Raw genomic sequence first — 18,427 nt, forward strand, 5'->3', positions numbered from 1 at the left:
CCTTAATTACCAATCAACCAACAATCACACTTAAATAGCTTCTTAAAACCCTATATAATTTTATTTTTAAAGTGCCACAGCAATGGCCACTGCCTGTTATGTTTTCTCATCTCTAATCACTTCCTGTAGTAAATAATCTGCCTCTGAGACACATTAAAAAGATAAGATCTCACTGGAAGGGCCTGTGCCGCCCTGGCTGTTTGTATTTGAGGGGGAGAGAGTAGAGCGGGGGGGGGGCATTGGCATTCGTCCCTTGTCCAAATATTAAATCCACCCCCGATTGCACTCTTTAGAAAATATTTAAATACTGCCTTTTAGTTATAAAAGATGTACACCTTTTATTCTTTGCCCGTAACATTACAGAAAACGCTCTTCTTTTGTTATTTTACGGGTGTTCACGTTTCATTTCCGGAACTGCCTAAACACCCAGCACCCAGGATTTACATCACTTTCCAAACAAATCCCACAACACACATGACATATTCTTTTTGTTACCCAACAGAATGAGGTTATCAAGTCAGTACTCATCAGTTTGAATCATGAAACGTTCTGGCAGAGTAGACTAGGCTTCAATAACAAAGATGTGTTCTATTTAGGTCAGATCCCCAGTGGCAAGTATGCATGAGAAGACTTGAAACTGGTCAATACTTGCCAACCTAGCCTGATCATTTTCAGGTAGGGCCTTGCTGGACCAGCTCAGTGAGGTGCAGCTTGATTCCCTAGGCATAGCAAGCAAGACACCCACATCTGGGCATATACACGTTCACTTAGGGAGACAAACTCAAGGCAACATACATTGGCGTAGCAAACTGCTTGGACTTTTGATTAGGCATGGATAGGTATTTTCCAGGCACTGCCATAAGGGTACTCGCTGGCCATAAAATGGGAAAAGCAGGAAAATGGTGTCAGTAACTGGGCATATGATGGCATGGCACATTTCTGCTAATAGCTATACGCATCCAAAACTGCTGGCTTTGTGATTGCTTGTTTAAGACAGGACTTCAGTGCAAGTCACAGAGGCATTGACAAATATATTGCTTATAAAATTAACTGGCTGAAGACACACATTAAAAGAAATGTACGACACCAGGAGCTCATTTACAAAGGTAATTAAACACTCCAAAGAATGCTTAGATATAACACTGGCTGGCCTTATACATCAACACGTTTGGTGTTACTTTGTGAAGGAGCTTGCTCAAAGAGTTCTAGAAAGGGTAGGTTTTGGTGGTGATGCATTGACATAGCCATGGCTAGTCATTAGGTGGGTAAAGGACTAGACACACCCTAGGATGTGCGTTTCTCCTCACATTTTATTGCCATCCTATCCTTGTTCCACAGCATGCGTTCTGGTTGTACCTAATAGGTAAAAATGTCTCTGAATCAATTAGAACCACCGCCATTGCTCTGGCCAGCCTTCTATACCATTGTTTGCATATCAGTCTTGGCCCTGTCACTAATGTCAGAAGCCCTTCCAAAACTGCTAGGCCAAAGAATGAATGTGGCTGCTTGTGTTCCAGTGCAGATGGAACATGGCCTAGCAATTGAGATTCAACTGCACCTTTTGGTGGCAGCACCAAAAGTAATTTGCTAATGGCTTATTCCCTTCTCTAATCGCACAGGCCTACCACAGAATTATGGCATGGAATGTTGCGCAGAGCAACGGTAGGGGTCATGTTAAATTCAAAGCATTGCATCGATCACTTTTTGATTTTACTACATTCTCCTCTTCAGAATTAAATGTTTGTTACTAGCAACCTTATCTTTTCACTTACACTCAACTAGTTAATGCAGCAGAATGTATACTTTGAATGCAATTTGTAAGGGCCCCCCTGTCAGTTTATGCACCTTCTGCAGAAATCTGTGTTCAAGCATTTTTACCTATCATTTATTGTTCAATATAGTTAACCATTTTATTAAGCATGATGTGAATTTAGGTTTGAGAAAATAGTTGTAGGCAGCCTGCTTGAATAAGCGTGCTACCTCACTTAGAGGTGTGAATGGCCCTCCATCTCCCTGGTCATTTGTACTTTCATGCCTGTGGGGCATAAATCATTGTCTAGGGCAAGCAAACAAATCCTGGCCAGGCCTCCTGCAATTCAGCCTCTTGGAATGATGTCTCTGAGGTTGCTGCTGAATGTTTAGAGCCCCCCACTCCCTCAGTTACCAGTGGTGTTTAACACCACTGACATGGCCACCTTTCTAGGGGGGGCCAGAGACTGGCTCTGGGCGGGCCTGCCCGCCTTGGGTCCCCTGCTGGAGCCGGGCCTGCCAAACAGAGCCCCAAAATCAGCCCTGTGGGTCTAGGATTGTGGCAATGTCTGGGTACATTTAAAAATGAAAACACTGGAAGGATGTTCGCCATACCAAAGGACAGAGGCCAGATGTGAACCCCTCGTGTAGGTTTGGTGCAAATGCATCAGAGGTCTTTGCTGAAGGTGAGATTAAAGATGGGTCAATCGGAATGTGGATGAAAAATCAAGCTCCGGAAGCCCGATATAACTTCATTTGGCGTTGGCAGGAACTTCACCAGCTTTCCAACGGCCATACTCACGCAGGCTCTACGTATGCTGGTCTAAATTATTTTTAAAACGGTGAAAAAACGAAGTCCAAATGAACTGTAGAGCCATTTATCCATCCCTAAAAGAATATAAGACATTGTGGGGGTGCATGGTGGATGCCTAGTTATGGTTTCTTTATGGACCATAACTGGTGAACTTTCTTTTTTTGGGGGGGGTTTGCGATGCAACCCTAATATGCCTTTAAACAAAGTTTGTTTCGTGATGTAGAAATAGATAAAACATTTGCAAATGGAAAACATTGACAGCAATAGCACAACAACCTTTACGCTGCCTATTACAGGAATTATTGAAGGGAACCAAACAATTATTTCCCACAACCGAATTTTCTGCATTGAATAACCTCTTATTCATAGAATGAAATACTAGGGCTTCAGGGATTCACCGCTGCATTGCTTTTGCCACAAAACAGTACGTATAGAAGTTTTCTGGGGGGTTACAATTAAAAAAAAGTGAATACATTTTCAGCTCATTATACAAGCAACTGGAATGAGTACTCATTCTCACAGTTCACCAATGGCAAATAGTCTGTTTTCCCTCATAATATTGAACAGCTGTCATTGTTACTCTACCCTGATAATCACTGACTTATTCATAGCTCCAATCAATGAATTTTAATAATCATTTAATAATCAATTAATTTCACTGGCTCCCTCTGCAAGCACGTATCACCTTCAAATCCTGCTCATGGCTACAATGACTATGCCTATTTTGTATAAATGTCTTTGCGACAAATCCATCCCCTTATTTAAACCCCAATATCGCCCCAAATGAGACTAGAGTGTTTTAATTCGGGTTAGCACAAGTCATTTTTCCATGTTGTTGCAGAGGTTTACTCACCACACATGCACCTTTTACCACATGGATGCTAGCCTCCAGCAACTGACCTAACCATGACCCCCCTAGTTCCAAGTGGATCAACCATCACCAAAACCTGGATGATTGCAAGTCTGGGAGAGAGGACCTGGAGTTTATGGAACACAGAAAGCAATACAAGCATGTAACACAGGCACATACATTCATTAAATAGAACAGGCCTGCAAGGTCTCCGATACTCAACCTTGCTTGTGGGTTACGTACGGAGGACACTCCTGTCTGAAGAGACTAGCATGGGGCACTGAAGCTTCACTCCACTCATAAGCACTTGCTCCGCAATATCGCCCTCCTCTCAGGAAGCAGACAGCATACATGCTACAACCCTGACAGTCAACGACTCTATGAACTGTGACAGATGTCACAGGGGCACTGGGCATCCACAAGCTTCCATTAGCGCTGCTTTTCTTGATTTCAGGTACAGTAATTTAGACATTTTCTTTGTACCAATTTTGGTACCTCATCTATCCCCCCTCACCTACCACACAACACATGCCCCCACCTCCTACAGTACCAGCTCTCTTCATTGACCCTGCTACCTTCTCCCACTCGCCTGACCTGTTGGGAAGAGCAACAGTATGGGGCTCCTCATCAATAAGGTCCTCAACACTGCCCCTCCAGACACATCTAACATAAACTCATCTATTTTGAATATGCCACTTTTCAACTCCTCCCTCCTACTTTTCTCGCTGTTCTGGCTCTGTGTTGACTTCCTAGCCACTGAAATCATCATTCCCTAATCTGACACTTCTCTTTGAGTCACTTCCTACCGACATAAGCATTGTGATCCAGGGGGCCTTTAAACTTTAAACTCACCAGGCCCTCTGCAGCCATTTGCCTTGAAATTAACTCTCTCCTATCTGAACTCTCCCTCAAACTTCCTCCATGACCAGCCTACCCTCTTGACCTTGTCTTTCTCTGTAATTAATTCTCTTCTGGCTACTCCACTGACCCCGGTCCCTCTGATCACTCCATTGCTCACTTTAACATCTCAGTCCCTCCACATTCTACTCATCTCCCTTCTTCAATGACCAAAGGGAAGTTCAGGCACAATTCTTTTGCCCGTTACCTTGATGATGTGATGACTTCTCTCGTCCCGTTCTGCTATTCATGCCTCCTCTGTTGACCATGGCTTTTCTGACTTTCACTGTGCACCTATGACTCAGTTTTACCAATATTACCATGCTCGCATTCATACCTTCCAATCCCTGTCCTCAGCCTTGGATCACCTCTGAAGTTCAGACACTGAAAACAATACTTGCGCTGTGATCTACGACGCTCGCGCAAATTACGGAGACCCACCTCCTCCCTACCTTGTTTACTCAGGACTAATTCTCCCCTGCTGCTCCTATTGAATAAGCACCCATCCATCTTGCGCTCCTATCAACCCTTTTTCTCCCCAAATGGTCAAAGACTAAGTCTCAATCACTTGCCCTTATCTCGCTTAGATCTTTAACCTTCCTCTCTCTCTGTCCCTCTCACTCTATCTCCTCTTCCATACATCCTTTAGATCTACAACTGATTTACCCCCACTGAATAATCCCTCTGCTGACCCAAAGTCCCAGCAAACTATCACCCAGTTTCTCTTGTTTCCCCTTATTCAATTGTCTTTGAGCGGCTGATCTTCGATCAGACCACTAAGTACCTAAGGTTATTGACCTTGGAGATCCACTTAAGGCAGGCTTGCATAGTAAACACTTCATCGAGACGGGACTCATGCATGTCTCCAACTTTCTCTCTAAAGCTCACCACTACAAACTCTCTACCATGCTCATGCTTTAGCACCTTTCTTCTGCTTTTGAACCTGTTGACCACTCCTCTTTCTCCCCAGGATCTTTGGTATCGCAAATCTGCTCTAGCTGGATCACTGCCAAACCTCTGACCCCACCAATGTTCCTGTCGGTGCTCTTCACCCTCTAGATCTATATGCCCTAGGAAGACATCTCTCGTCCTTTGGCTTTAACTGTCACCTTTTTGGTGAGGACACCCTCCTTTCCCTCCTTCACCCCAGCCATCTCAGAACGGATTATGAACTGTCTCACTGCAATTCGTCACTGAATAGCTCTCCGCTGCCTCATGCTGAACTCTTAAAAAAATTTCATTCATCTTTCTCCTGTCTTCCAAAGCCATCCCTCCCCTCTTCTATCTGCTTCTTGCTCCCTCATTCAAAAGGTCTTCTTCGATAGGGACCTACAACTGAAACAATTCATCACTTTCACTGTCTCTGCTGCCTGTATTAACCTCCTCAACATTCGGAAAATGTGTTCTTTTCTTTCTGACCACTCTACAAAAACTCTAATCTCCACTCTTGGGCTCAGCAAACTAGGCTACTGCTCAAGATTACTCCTTGGCCTTCCACTATACTCCTTCCTCCCTGTAGGCAAAGTCTTCAACTTTGCTACCCGCTCTCTTTACAACCTACCCAGATCCTCCACATTTTCTAACTACTGACAACATACTTGTCCCTCCATTCACAACCGCTCCTTCAACCTGCTTCTCCTATTCTACAAGCTATTGATGATCTCGCGTCTTAGTACTGATCTGATTTTATCTCAGTTTACTCAGCATCTCATTCCTTCCACTCCTCTGCACTCAACCTCACCGTCTCATACCCTCCCTGTGCCTCCACTCCTTTCTGCTCTTTCTCCCTAATAACCCCACTTCACTGGAAAACGTACTGCCAGTAACAATTAAAGCCAGCCCAACTGTGGATCTCTTGATAGCTACGCTTAAACTTCACTTACTTGCTAAAGAGGGGGCTCCCTCTGCCCTCATTCTCCCTACCTGAGCCCACCAATGCCTCCATTGACACATAATAATGTAGTTGTGTATATTTAAATATGTCTCCTCTGTAGTCAGAAGCACTTGCCCCGTTAGGTCAAAGTTACCTTTGTAAGTCACCTGTTTTCTTATATATTCTTTTCCTGTTTTGTTCCTAGAATATGCACCACTTTTTTACATCCTCAAACTGGCACACCATTCCTTCTCATGGTTGGGTTATTATACATGCACCCTTCTTGAGAATGCCTTCGCCACCTGCAAATGTGTTATTTTAAATTATTTCTGATCGAAGTTGACATCCCTATATTTCGAATTAATACCAATACAGGTTTGTGTTGGTGCTTTGTAAGGTGCTCATATGCTGCTTGACACCTGCGTTCAATCTCTGGTAAGTCAAGGCAGCATACTGCAAAGCCAGAAAAAGGCACAGTTCGACAGTCGCAGCAACCAGATAAAGCATTAGAGGCTCTGGCAGCTACTCATGTACAGGTTCACTCATACCTGGGAGACCATCACATTGCTCTGTTCATTAACCACTATTTACAAGAGACTTTGGAAGATGGCAGATACGAAAAAAGACGGAGCCAGAGTTCTGATGGCTAGTGTGGTTCCTCTTTGTACCTCGTCTAACAAATGTTGGCTAGCAGACTAGTGGCATGGAGAAAAGTGGGCAAGAAAAGCGACTTGAGGAAAAGCCATGTGTAGAAGCCTGGGACACAGCGGGACAAGGAACAACACATCCTGTGGTTGCTTGAATCGGGGGAGTGCATAGGACCATGCATGAGATGAGGGGATCCATGGCACAGACAGACAACTGTCAGGTGAAAGAAGGGGGGGGGAGATCTGGCTCCAAGAAGAGAAGTGTGAGTATGAGGAGAAGGAGAGCCACCTAGAATAGAGGGGAGCACTTGGCGAGATTGTAGGAGTGCCTAGCTGCAAACCTTCTTAGAAATTGTAGAGATATCCAATGAAAGAGGCCCACCAGGTGCTAATAAACAGTATGCAATTCTTTGACAAAAGAAACTATTCTCTTTAGTAAATTAGACATCAAATAGTTTTCTTTTGGTGAGTGTACACAGCCTGCATCATTATAGTTGAACAAGTAAAGGGAGTCCCCCCTCACTCGATTTCTATTACCTTCAGTTCAACTCGTACCCAAGCGGAAACAATAGAATTTAAGTGTTGGAGAGTTATCAGTCACAACAAAAACGTATGAGTTGCTTGCAACTGGTTGCCTTTTACCATCAATCCATTTTGTGTACAGTTTCCATTTACGACAGATCATATCATTGCAGCTTTGTGGAATAGGACATTTTCTCATATGCAGAAATGCAATTTACACCACATCTCTTCCTGCATAGCTTTTCTCAGATTACGTTTTTTGGATGTGACAAATATGCCCTTAATGGTTCTCATGAGTAAGAGCCATTTACCAGCAACTAGCACCTGAGAGGTGACATAGGTGAGGCTGCCTCCCAATCACTGGGCTCCGAAAGTGGGCCTTTCCTCATGTTATCATGCCAACTTCCCAGGTACCGGTGCACTATACATTTCAGTGTATTGCAAGGAACTCTAACATATGCATTGATGTTTGACATTACAAAGGAATTTCAAAGTAGTTTTTAAAAACAGAGCAAGCAACGCTGCCAAACTCAGATCTCAAAATTGCCATTAGGATTTAATTTCTTATCACTGTTTCAAGTGAAAGGTGTCCACTAACACACAGAAGACCCTTTGAACTTGGAGAGAATGGTTAAGATACATTCAATGACAGCAACCACTCGCTAATTAAAATATCTGAATCTACCAATCAGTAAACAAGGCAACTACCTGGAAGACATTCATGGTTTTAGATGTTTATAGGTTTGGAAATTAAGAAACTTTTGATCACAACCATCTTCCTTGGCAAGCATGTTTGCTTTTTGCACCTAGAACGATACGTAGCAGAGTCAAAAGTGCTGTTTGGTAACAACTGTCTTCCAAAACAACCCCTCCCCGCCCCCCAAGGATATGTTAAAGACACGCAGCAACAAACCTATTCTAAGAGCATCACTGTGGACCAAAAATAAGCATTGGCCAGAAGCTGCCAGGCTTTCTTTGCATTGTGCAATTCTAAAGGGTACAAGTGCTCTTAGTCTGGAGAGACCATTAAAATTGCCAAAATTGATGATTCCCTTTTGTGATTTCCAAGACAACGTCATTGGCTTTGCACTATATTGCAGCAGGAGTCCGTCCACTACGAGACATGCATTTGAAGGCAATCGCATGTCTGTTTGCCTTAAATTGTGCTGCACAAAAGACAGCTCAGTTAATTGGAACGTTAGACCCGACATAGTACTCCCTTCTAATGTGGTGATTTGGGGCTTGTATCCATGATGGCAACTAACCTGCCCAAAGTGTGGACTAACGCATTGCAACGTTAGGCCCCTTGATATTGTAGTACCCCGACAATCACCACGACAGCTGAAATGAGCAAGCACATCCATCCTATTTGCAGGCATAATGAAGCAATCTCTTTTGTCTCCATTGTGCTGCTGATGGATTACCATACGATTGATAGGCAGATGGAGGGCTCCTAAATGCACGCATATCGTAACATGAATAATACCATTATGACAAGTCTCGTCATTCTAGAATGGCTAAGGATTTTGCAGATGCCATATGGTTCCTGGGATTGTCATCGGTCCAAAACCTAATGATACTATTTTCAATACTGCAGTTTTGAATACCTTAATTAGCCGACAACTAACATACCATGTTTCGACTACAAATTACCATACAACATCATTAAGCAACATACCTGTCAAACGAGTGAAACTGCATGGGAAGGATCGCGTGGGTTTCCCTCTTCAGTGCAGGATCGGGATACGGGACTGGGTCAGGACCACACTCTGCGATTTCCAGAGGGGCGGCCACCAGGCTCTTGAGGATTTCTTTGATGTTGATGCCTTTGCTTTGGCTGATGCTGGATATGGTGGACGTGGGCTTCAGCAGGTCACTGGGACTTTCGGCCAAGCTCTCCTGGGACTTCTTGACCTCCGAAGATAAGGTAGACATCAGTTCACTCATGACATCCGGGCCTAAGCTTGCCTCCAAGTCAGACCCGTTCAAGATGCTGGGTATGTGCTCGTCTCCGATGCCGGAGTCCGTGTGGGGAATAGAGCCTTCTAAATGCATGTCCTCGCTGGGCGTTGTGACTTCCTTTTCTTTAATGTCTGGAAATACAGCAGGAGTCTCTAAAGAAAGGTAGGGTAAAAAACTCTATGTAAGCACGGGCGAAAGGCAATGCACCCAAAGTGATAATTATCTAAAGTTCATATTGTAGTACCAGTTGCAGACATGATGATCATCACACTGTTTCAGGCCTTTGCAGAAAGGGACAATGACCCACGATCCACTTACTGACTAATAATTTGGATTACAAATAATGAGTTTTTGTGACAGCCCAGTTTGCTGAATTTGTAAATCATCAAATGTACACAGTATGTGTCTTCAACAGATGTCACTTCCAATCACCTAACATTTTTAAAAACACCAATGCTGTAAAGAACTCAGGCATGTAGTGTGGTGTTATTCGGGTGTTTTCCAGCATGTGGATTTTGAGTAAATGTGTCAACTGACTGTCAGCACAATTTATCTATTCAGTGTAATATTAGGGCACGACCCAGTAACAATAGGTCTGCTGGGTGCTTATTGTATATAAAATGGTGTCTCTAGTCGTGAGCACTGATTACATGTGGACATATTTCAAAATGGCCCCACAAGTGAAGCGTTTCACTTCGTAGGCTCCTGTATACCAAGAAAACAAGTTTTGCGATTAGTTATTGCCCTTCATGTGAGAGCATTTACTCCTCTGATCCTCAGGTATAGACAGTTCTGCGCCTGCTAGGCCTTGGGTGCATATTCATTGGCCCATAATGTGAGAGTTATCTGATACAGATGTAAGGTCTGAATTGGACAACCAAAGGCATTAGACAGGGAACAACTGGTGGCAGCAAGAAGCAATTATGCTGAAAAGAAAAACATTTACTAATCAAACCGTACAAGGAGACAATGCTACTTAAAGGCACTGGTGCCAAGGAACCCAGTTGGAATGGTCTCCATCTTGGCAAGTAACCACAATTTGCCGTCCAATATGAGATGCAGGATAATAGCTAGCGTTTAAATCAGCTTGCTCAGTCTCAGAGGTTTTGGTAACAGCTACTTGTAAAGTGTGTCTTTTGCCTCAAGACCTCCCTGCCCTGGTGCAAAGGTGAACACATCTGAGATAACTGAGTTGGCTACAGCATGTCATTATGAGGACATCCATGTTTACGGAACGTCACATGGTTTTGCAGCACTGTTTTTGATCAGGCATCAGACTACAAGCGGAAGAGGTCTAGAATGACTGACTTAGAACACAGAAACCAGGAGCGAAGAAGCAGTTAAGAGCTAGTTGCAAATACTATCTAGACGTTGCACATTTAATAAATGGTTACTGAGGAAGAGGTGCCCTACACTATAATGGGCGTAAAGGTCCAAACAAAGCCATTTGAACAAAATATGCTTCTCTTTTCTTGGGGAAGGAAGGCTGCAATGAAGTGAACGCACAGCAGAACTATTCCGCGCACACGCCTTGGAGTCTGTGCCAGCTGCCCTTGCAATAAGAAACTCAAATAACTAGAAAGGCCACGTTGCCATAGTCTATAGGTGATAGATCCAGGGCAACAATTCCTTGAAATCCACAAGGAGAGGAAAACGGAGGAACAGCTTCCCTAAAAAATCTCAATGGAAACCATCAGGTAACGTAAACTGTGCAATGTGACTCGGTAGTGAGGCAAGTCAAGGGAGAGAACAGTAACATTCATGCCAACTTTCTTTTTTAGATCTCAGTTTCCATCTATCTATCGGTTAGGGTTGTTTGGGGCCTTCAACACAGTTGACAACCCTCCCTTCTCCACTTCTCAGCTCAGCTTCTAAGCCACCCCCCCCCTTGCCTGGATGGCCTTCTATATCCCCGACCAAACATGCTCTATCTCCTGGAACTGCACAGCCTCGTATTCCACCCACCTTCCAGTGGGAAGGCGCATTACTATTCACCCCCCAGATCGCCTCTCTTGCTAATCTTACTTAGTTAGTGGGCCTTGATGCACATTCAGAGTTGCTAATACGCTCACACAATCACAGGAGCTGTGGGCAGTTGCCATTTCCGAATGCAGCAAACCGCCTTTCTCGGTCCTGCCTGTTGTTTAGGGGTGAGCTAGAGCCAGAGGGGCAGCCCACAAGCCACAGGGCATAAGAGGTCAGAAGAAGCAAACCTGGTCCTTTGCTGCACCAATACACTGCTGGCCCGAGTGTTGCCAGTGCCAACCCGTTCATCTAATGGGTGCTGATTTTAGGTCACCTTAATTTGAGGGCAAGTGCCCCTTTTTATTTTCAAATTATCTGTTTTTTCCAAAGATCTCCAAAACCTCAGCAGTGTTTTACTTAATTGGACGAATTTTCACTGTTCATGTTAGACCATGTTTGCATCTATGCATCTATTCGCCCAGTTACTATATTTTATAACATGCAGGTAGCATTAGTGTCCAGAATGTGTTTATGCATGAGTTTTAAAATTGCATTAAGAAATAATTTCCATATTGAGAGGAAACACTGAAACAAATCAATCAAATGGTCTCCTGTGTCTAGCATTATTTAAGCAATAAGCCCAGAGCGGGAGGGAGTGGGGGGGCATTACCACTTCAGGTAATGCCCCAGGGCCCATAGTTACAGGCCCGAGCAAAGCCAGGGCCTTAACGAAGGCCCCAGGGCATTACCTAATTTGGTAATGCCCCCCCCCCGTGAGGGGCTTATTGCCATTAGTACTGTGGCCCGTGAAACCGGGGTACCAAAAGCATTTTTTTCTGCTGCGAAACGCTTCAGTGTTTCGCAAAAGAAAAAAAATGTAAAGTAAAAAAGATGACTTCTGGAGAAGGGAAAATTAAGTCTGTTATCCCTTTCCATGTCGGCCATTGAAAACAATATAAAAAAATAGGAAAAAAGTAAATAAAAAAATGCCTGCCATAGAAAGGAGAGAAGGACTACGTATAGTCCCTTTCTCTCATTTCCATGGTGGCCTTTTGCAGATTGGGAGTGGATGCGCTGGAGACAGAAGTCTTTCCAGCAAGTCCACTCCCGAAAAGGAGAAAAAAAGCAGGGACGTGGAGGGAAGGGGGTTGGGGGTTGGGAAAGGAAATCTGGGGAGCAGGGGAGAGATGAGGGGAGCAGAGCACTTACATCAATCCCCAGTGGGGGAACATAGCAGTCTCCAGCCGTGAGGAGGCTCAGAGCAGGGGATTACCCATGTGGTTATTCCCCCATTCAGAGCCCTCTCATTGGCTGGGAGGCTGCCACACCCCCCCCCCCATCCCCTGCCATCGCACCCTCTCACCAGGTACTACTTCTGTTTAAAATTCATTTCTGTCAAGTTGTTGATGCTAATAATAAGCATCGATCAAAGTTGCTACAACTACAACTCTACCCATCACATTCTGAGAATGTGTGTAAGAGGCTGCCTTTGTCACGATGTATGTTGCACCTCACCCCTCAAGCCTGCCTGCAGAGGGTCCAAGTCCCAGACGAAGCAACAGTGTGTCAAAACGTCGTCCTGCTAACTCTGTTTTTACCCTCCAGACCCTTTGATACCACTTCCGTTGCCTTATGGGGTGGAATAGATTGATTTCTACATCAGTGAGCATTGAGATTTTCAGGAGGGCTCCTCTCATTTGCTGGAGGGCAAATAACACGTTCTTGCATTTTTAGATATTATATTATCTAATTCTTAACAGAGGTGACAAATGTTTGATGCCCCTGCTGGTTAGTGCCCTAGGCAGCAGCATAGTTTCCCTAGTGCTTGCACCGGCCCTGCCTCTGACCACTCCTCTCACATCTCTGTATGCAATCAGACACTGGATGGAACTTTGATGTTTTATGCTGAAATTCTAGGATGTAATTAAACCTGCCTGCTTACCATGAATCACCCATCCTTTACCCCTGACCTGCTATCACCATACTCGCCTAGCCTCATAGACCTGTGGTCTTCTTGGACAGAGATCTCTAACTCCACCAATGAACCACTTCTACAGCTACTGCTGCCAAGCTGAACATCCATAACATCAGGAAAACTCACTTCCTTCTGACCTGCTACTCAGATAAAATCATTCACTGTACCCTCAAATGCAGTCCTCTCTTCTACTGCTACAGTCTCCACCTTTGTTTTCCTTTCTACTTATTTTCCCCATCAAAATGATTTACTTTGTTACTCACAACCCTGTGTAGCCTCCCATTTCCTCTACTACTTCTCATTGCCTCCACGCTGGATAACTTTCCATGCACCATGCATCCCTTTTCAAATTTCTCCTCCTCCTTTATACATCTTTTCAAGGCCAAGCTCAGTGATGGGTAACCTGCAATTATCCAGATGTTTTGGGCTATGACCGCCTACACCCCATGGTGAGTCACCGTTACTCAACATGCTAGGTGTGATGGGAGTTGTAGGCCAAAACATCTGGAGTGCAACATGTTTCCCACCACTGCTCTAGCCCTCCTTACTTTCGTGGTGGTATCTCCTGCTAATCCCCTACTTGATCACTTCACTCCAACTCACTACTCAGTCTGCATTCCCCCATCTTCATTGGCGCTTGTTGCCCCACTCGCCGCCGCCCTCTATTGGAACTCCCTTCTACAGCATATAAAAATCATTACCCTCTAATCTTGCATTCAAATCTACCCTTAAACTCAATATAGATTATCTTGATGGAGTCACACTTTCCCCACTATCCCACAGCAACGAGCTCCTACTATAATTCCTACAAACACTTGTGTCGATGGCACCACAATCAGTGCAATCGCTCTTATATTCTGCACCTTTATGTTATTGGGCAGTGCTGTACCCCTGTTCATGTCCCCATTATAACCTTGCTGCAATAATTGTAATTTATCCTACTTGTGCATCAGTTCGCTTTCTCTTTATTCTCTTGCAAAGGACGTCTGTGCAATGTGCTCATCATTATTCAACAAAATGCAAACACTCATCACCAAATTATTAAAGGCTGAGCCAACCAGCCAGCCAGGATTTAATCCTGAGCCCAACAGTTTGAAGTAAGATCAGAGCAGCAAGAGACAAACTTATTGAGCTGCCTGCCCGAGGCAGAACGCTTAGCCAGGGGGCAGCATCGAGTAGGGACTCGTTCTCTAGCCTTCATTTCGTTTTGCCATGCCAAAGCTATAGGTCTTTATTTTGCATTACTATATCACCCTCAGTCCAGATATTTTCCAAATTTAAAAACGGCATCTTGTAATAAACTACTTTTTCGGATACGATAATCCCTCCTATGGAACCGTCAACATTGTTGAAAAAGGCAACACGCTAAATTGCACTGATATAGACATCTGTATAGATTAACAAATAGAAAAAACACACACATGTTAAAACGAGTTGTCCTTACAAATTGTGAGCCTGGCCTCGTCACTGTTCCAGACAAACATTTCTGAACATGGACTGATCCTTGACAGGTCCTTAAATCCACCAGCTTTTCCAATAAGAGCCACAAACACGAGTTCTCTCAACCATCATAAGTGTACTCATTTACCAAATTTCTAAACATTGGGGTAACAATATTAAAAGTGGACACAGGCTCAGCATTAAGCTTTACCCACTAGAACTAGATCCTAACCCAAAGCATTAACCACTAGAACTAGATCACTACCCATAGCATTACCCGCTAGAACTAGATCCTAACCCAAAGCTTTACCCACTAGAACTAGAGCCTAACCCAAAGCATTAGCCACTAGAACTAGAACCTAACCCAAAGCATTACCCACTAGAACTAGATCCTAACCCAAAGCATTACCCGCTAGAACTAGAGCCTAACCCATAGCTTTACCCACTAGAACTAGATCCTAACCCAAAGCTTTACCCACTAGAACTAGATCCTAACCCAAAGCATAAGCATTACCCACTAGAACTAGAGCCTAACCCAAAGCTTTACCCGCCAGAACTAGAGCCTAACCCAAAGCTTTACCCACTAGAACTAGATCCTAACCCAAAGCTTTACCTGCTAGAACTAGAGCCTAACCCAAAGCATTACCCGCTAGAACTAGAGCCTAACCCAAAGCATTACCCACTAGAACTAGATCCTAACCCAAAGCTTTACCCACTAGAACTAGATCCTAACCCAAAGCATAAGCATTACCCACTAGAACTAGAGCCTAACCCAAAGCTTTACCCGCCAGAACTAGAGCCTAACCCAAAGCATTTGCCCACTAGAACTAGATCCTAACCCAAAGCATTACCCACTAGAACTAGAGCCTAACCCAAAGCATTACCCACTAGAACTAGATCCTAACCATTAACCACTAGAACAAGAGCCTAACCCAAAGCATTGCCCACTAGAACTAGATCCTAACCCAAAACATTACCCACTAGAACTAGATCCTAAACCAAAGCTTTACCCACTAGAAATAGATCCTAACCCAAAGCATTACCCGCTAGAACTAGATCCTAACCCAAAGCATCCGGAAGAAGCTGGTCAAAAACATTCTTCACACATTTTTCAAGAATATTGTACATGCCTTCTACAGGTAGAATTGCTTCATCTCAAGCCACCCGCACCCCCACGCCTCTCAACATCAGTTACATATCTCCACATCCATGGGCAATGGTGTTATAACATCATGGGCTCCGTATAATGCAATACCATTTTCCTTTGATAAACCAACCAAGTAGCTTTATCCAGAAATGAGTTTCGCGACAGGATTGGCAACATGAAATGTGTTTACATGAACACAACGCAGCTTTTTCAAATCCTGAATAAAGCAAATGGACGTATGGAGCATGCTACTGCTGGGCACCGCTATGGGCTTTATTACAAATATAAATAGTATGCTTGTGCGGCTGTTTCCAGTTAAAGCGTTTCAGATGATAACATCCAGCCATACTCATTTACCAAATTTCTAAACATTGGGGTAACAATATTAAAAGTGGACACAGGCTCAGCATTAAGCTTTACCCACTAGAACTAGATCCTAACCCAAAGCATTAACCACTAGAACTAGATCACTACCCATAGCATTACCCACTAGAACTAGATCCTAACCCAAAGCTTTACCCACTAGAACTAGAGCCTAACCCAAAGCATTAGCCACTAGAACTAGAACCTAACCCAAAGCATTACCCACTAGAACTAGATCCTAACCCAAAGCATTACCCGCTAGAACTAGAGCCTAACCCATAGCTTTACCCACTAGAACTAGATCCTAACCCAAAGCATAAGCATTACCCACTAGAACTAGAGCCTAACCCAAAGCTTTACCCGCCAGAACTAGAGCCTAACCCAAAGCATTACCCACTAGAACTAGATCCTAACCCAAAGCTTTACCTGCTAGAACTAGACTAGAGCCTAACCCAAAGCATTACCCACTAGAACTAGATCCTAACCCAAAGCATTACCTGCTAGAACTAAAGCCTAACCCAAAGCTTTACACGCTAGAACTAGAGCCTAACCCAAAGCTTTACCCACTAGAACTAAGTCCTAACCCAAAGCATTACCCACTAGAACTAGATCCTAACCCAAAGCATTACCTGCTAGAACTAGAGCCTAACCCAAAGCATTACCCACTAGAACTAGACCCTAACCCAAATCATTACCCACTAGAACTAGACCCTAACCCAAATCATTACCCGCTAGAACTAGAGCCTAACCCATAGCTTTACCCACTAGAACTAGATCCTAACCCAAAGCTTTACCCACTAGAACTAGATCCTAACCCAAAGCATAAGCATTACCCACTAGAACTAGAGCCTAACCCAAAGCTTTACCCGCCAGAACTAGAGCCTAACCCAAAGCATTTGCCCACTAGAACTAGATCCTAACCCAAAGCATTACCTGCTAGAACTAGAGCCTAACCCAAAGCATTTGCCCACTAGAACTAGATCCTAACCCAAAGCATTACCCACTAGAACTAGAGCCTAACCCAAAGCATTACCCACTAGAACTAGATCCTAACCATTAACCACTAGAACAAGAGCCTAACCCAAAGCATTGCCCACTAGAACTAGATCCTAACCCAAAGCATTACCTGCTAGAACTAGAGCCTAACCCAAAGCATTACCCACTAGAACTAGACCCTAACCCAAATCATTACCCGCTAGAACTAGAGCCTAACCCAAAGCATAAGCTTTACCCACTAGAACTAGATCCGCATTACCCACTAGAACTAGAGCCTAACCCAAACCTTTACCCGCCAGAACTAGAGCCTAACCCAAAGCTTTACCCACTAGAACTAGGTCCTAACCCAAAGCATTACCTGCTAGAACTAGAGCCTAACCCAAAGCTTTACCCACTAGAACTAGATCCTAACCCAAAGCTTTACCTGCTAGAACTAGAGCCTAACCCAAAGCATTACCCACTAGAACTAGATCCTAACCCAAAGCATTACCTGCTAGAACTAAAGCCTAACCCAAAGCTTTACACGCTAGAACTAGAGCCTAACCCAAAGCTTTACCCACTAGAACTAGGTCCTAACCCAAAGCATTACCCACTAGAACTAGATCCTAACCCAAAGCATTACCTGCTAGAACTAGAGCCTAACCCAAAGCATTACCCACTAGAACTAGACCCTAACCCAAATCATTACCCGCTAGAACTAGAGCCTAACCCATAGCTTTACCCACTAGAACTAGATCCTAACCCAAAGCTTTACCCACTAGAACTAGATCCTAACCCAAAGCATAAGCATTACCCACTAGAACTAGAGCCTAACCCAAAGCTTTACCCGCCAGAACTAGAGCCTAACCCAAAGCATTTGCCCACTAGAACTAGATCCTAACCCAAAGCATTACCCACTAGAACTAGAGCCTAACCCAAAGCATTACCCACTAGAACTAGATCCTAACCATTAACCACTAGAACAAGAGCCTAACCCAAAGCATTGCCCACTAGAACTAGATCCTAACCCAAAACATTACCCACTAGAACTAGATCCTAAACCAAAGCTTTACCCACTAGAAATAGATCCTAACCCAAAGCATTACCCGCTAGAACTAGATCCTAACCCAAAGCATCCGGAAGAAGCTGGTCAAAAACATTCTTCACACATTTTTCAAGAATATTGTACATGCCTTCTACAGGTAGAATTGCTTCATCTCAAGCCACCCGCACCCCCACGCCTCTCAA

At 44.0% G+C, this 18,427-nt stretch overlaps 1 protein-coding gene across 6 annotated transcripts in view; it reads right to left on the reverse strand.

Moving 5' to 3' along the window:
* Nucleotides 1–18,427, reverse strand: part of NBEA (neurobeachin) — a 2,584,133-nt gene that overhangs the window by 1,741,748 nt on the left and 823,958 nt on the right. For all 6 annotated transcript variants that reach the window (XM_069640609.1, XM_069640605.1, XM_069640608.1 and 3 more), the window contains one exon: nucleotides 9,031–9,466. In XM_069640609.1, the coding sequence (XP_069496710.1) occupies nucleotides 9,031–9,466 (436 nt within the window). The remainder of the gene's footprint in view (nucleotides 1–9,030; nucleotides 9,467–18,427) is intronic.

Source organism: Ambystoma mexicanum, chromosome 7q (genome assembly GCF_040938575.1).
Source record: "Ambystoma mexicanum isolate Mex_15411 chromosome 7q, UKY_AmexF1_1, whole genome shotgun sequence".
Classification (NCBI taxonomy): Eukaryota; Metazoa; Chordata; class Amphibia; order Caudata; family Ambystomatidae; genus Ambystoma; species Ambystoma mexicanum.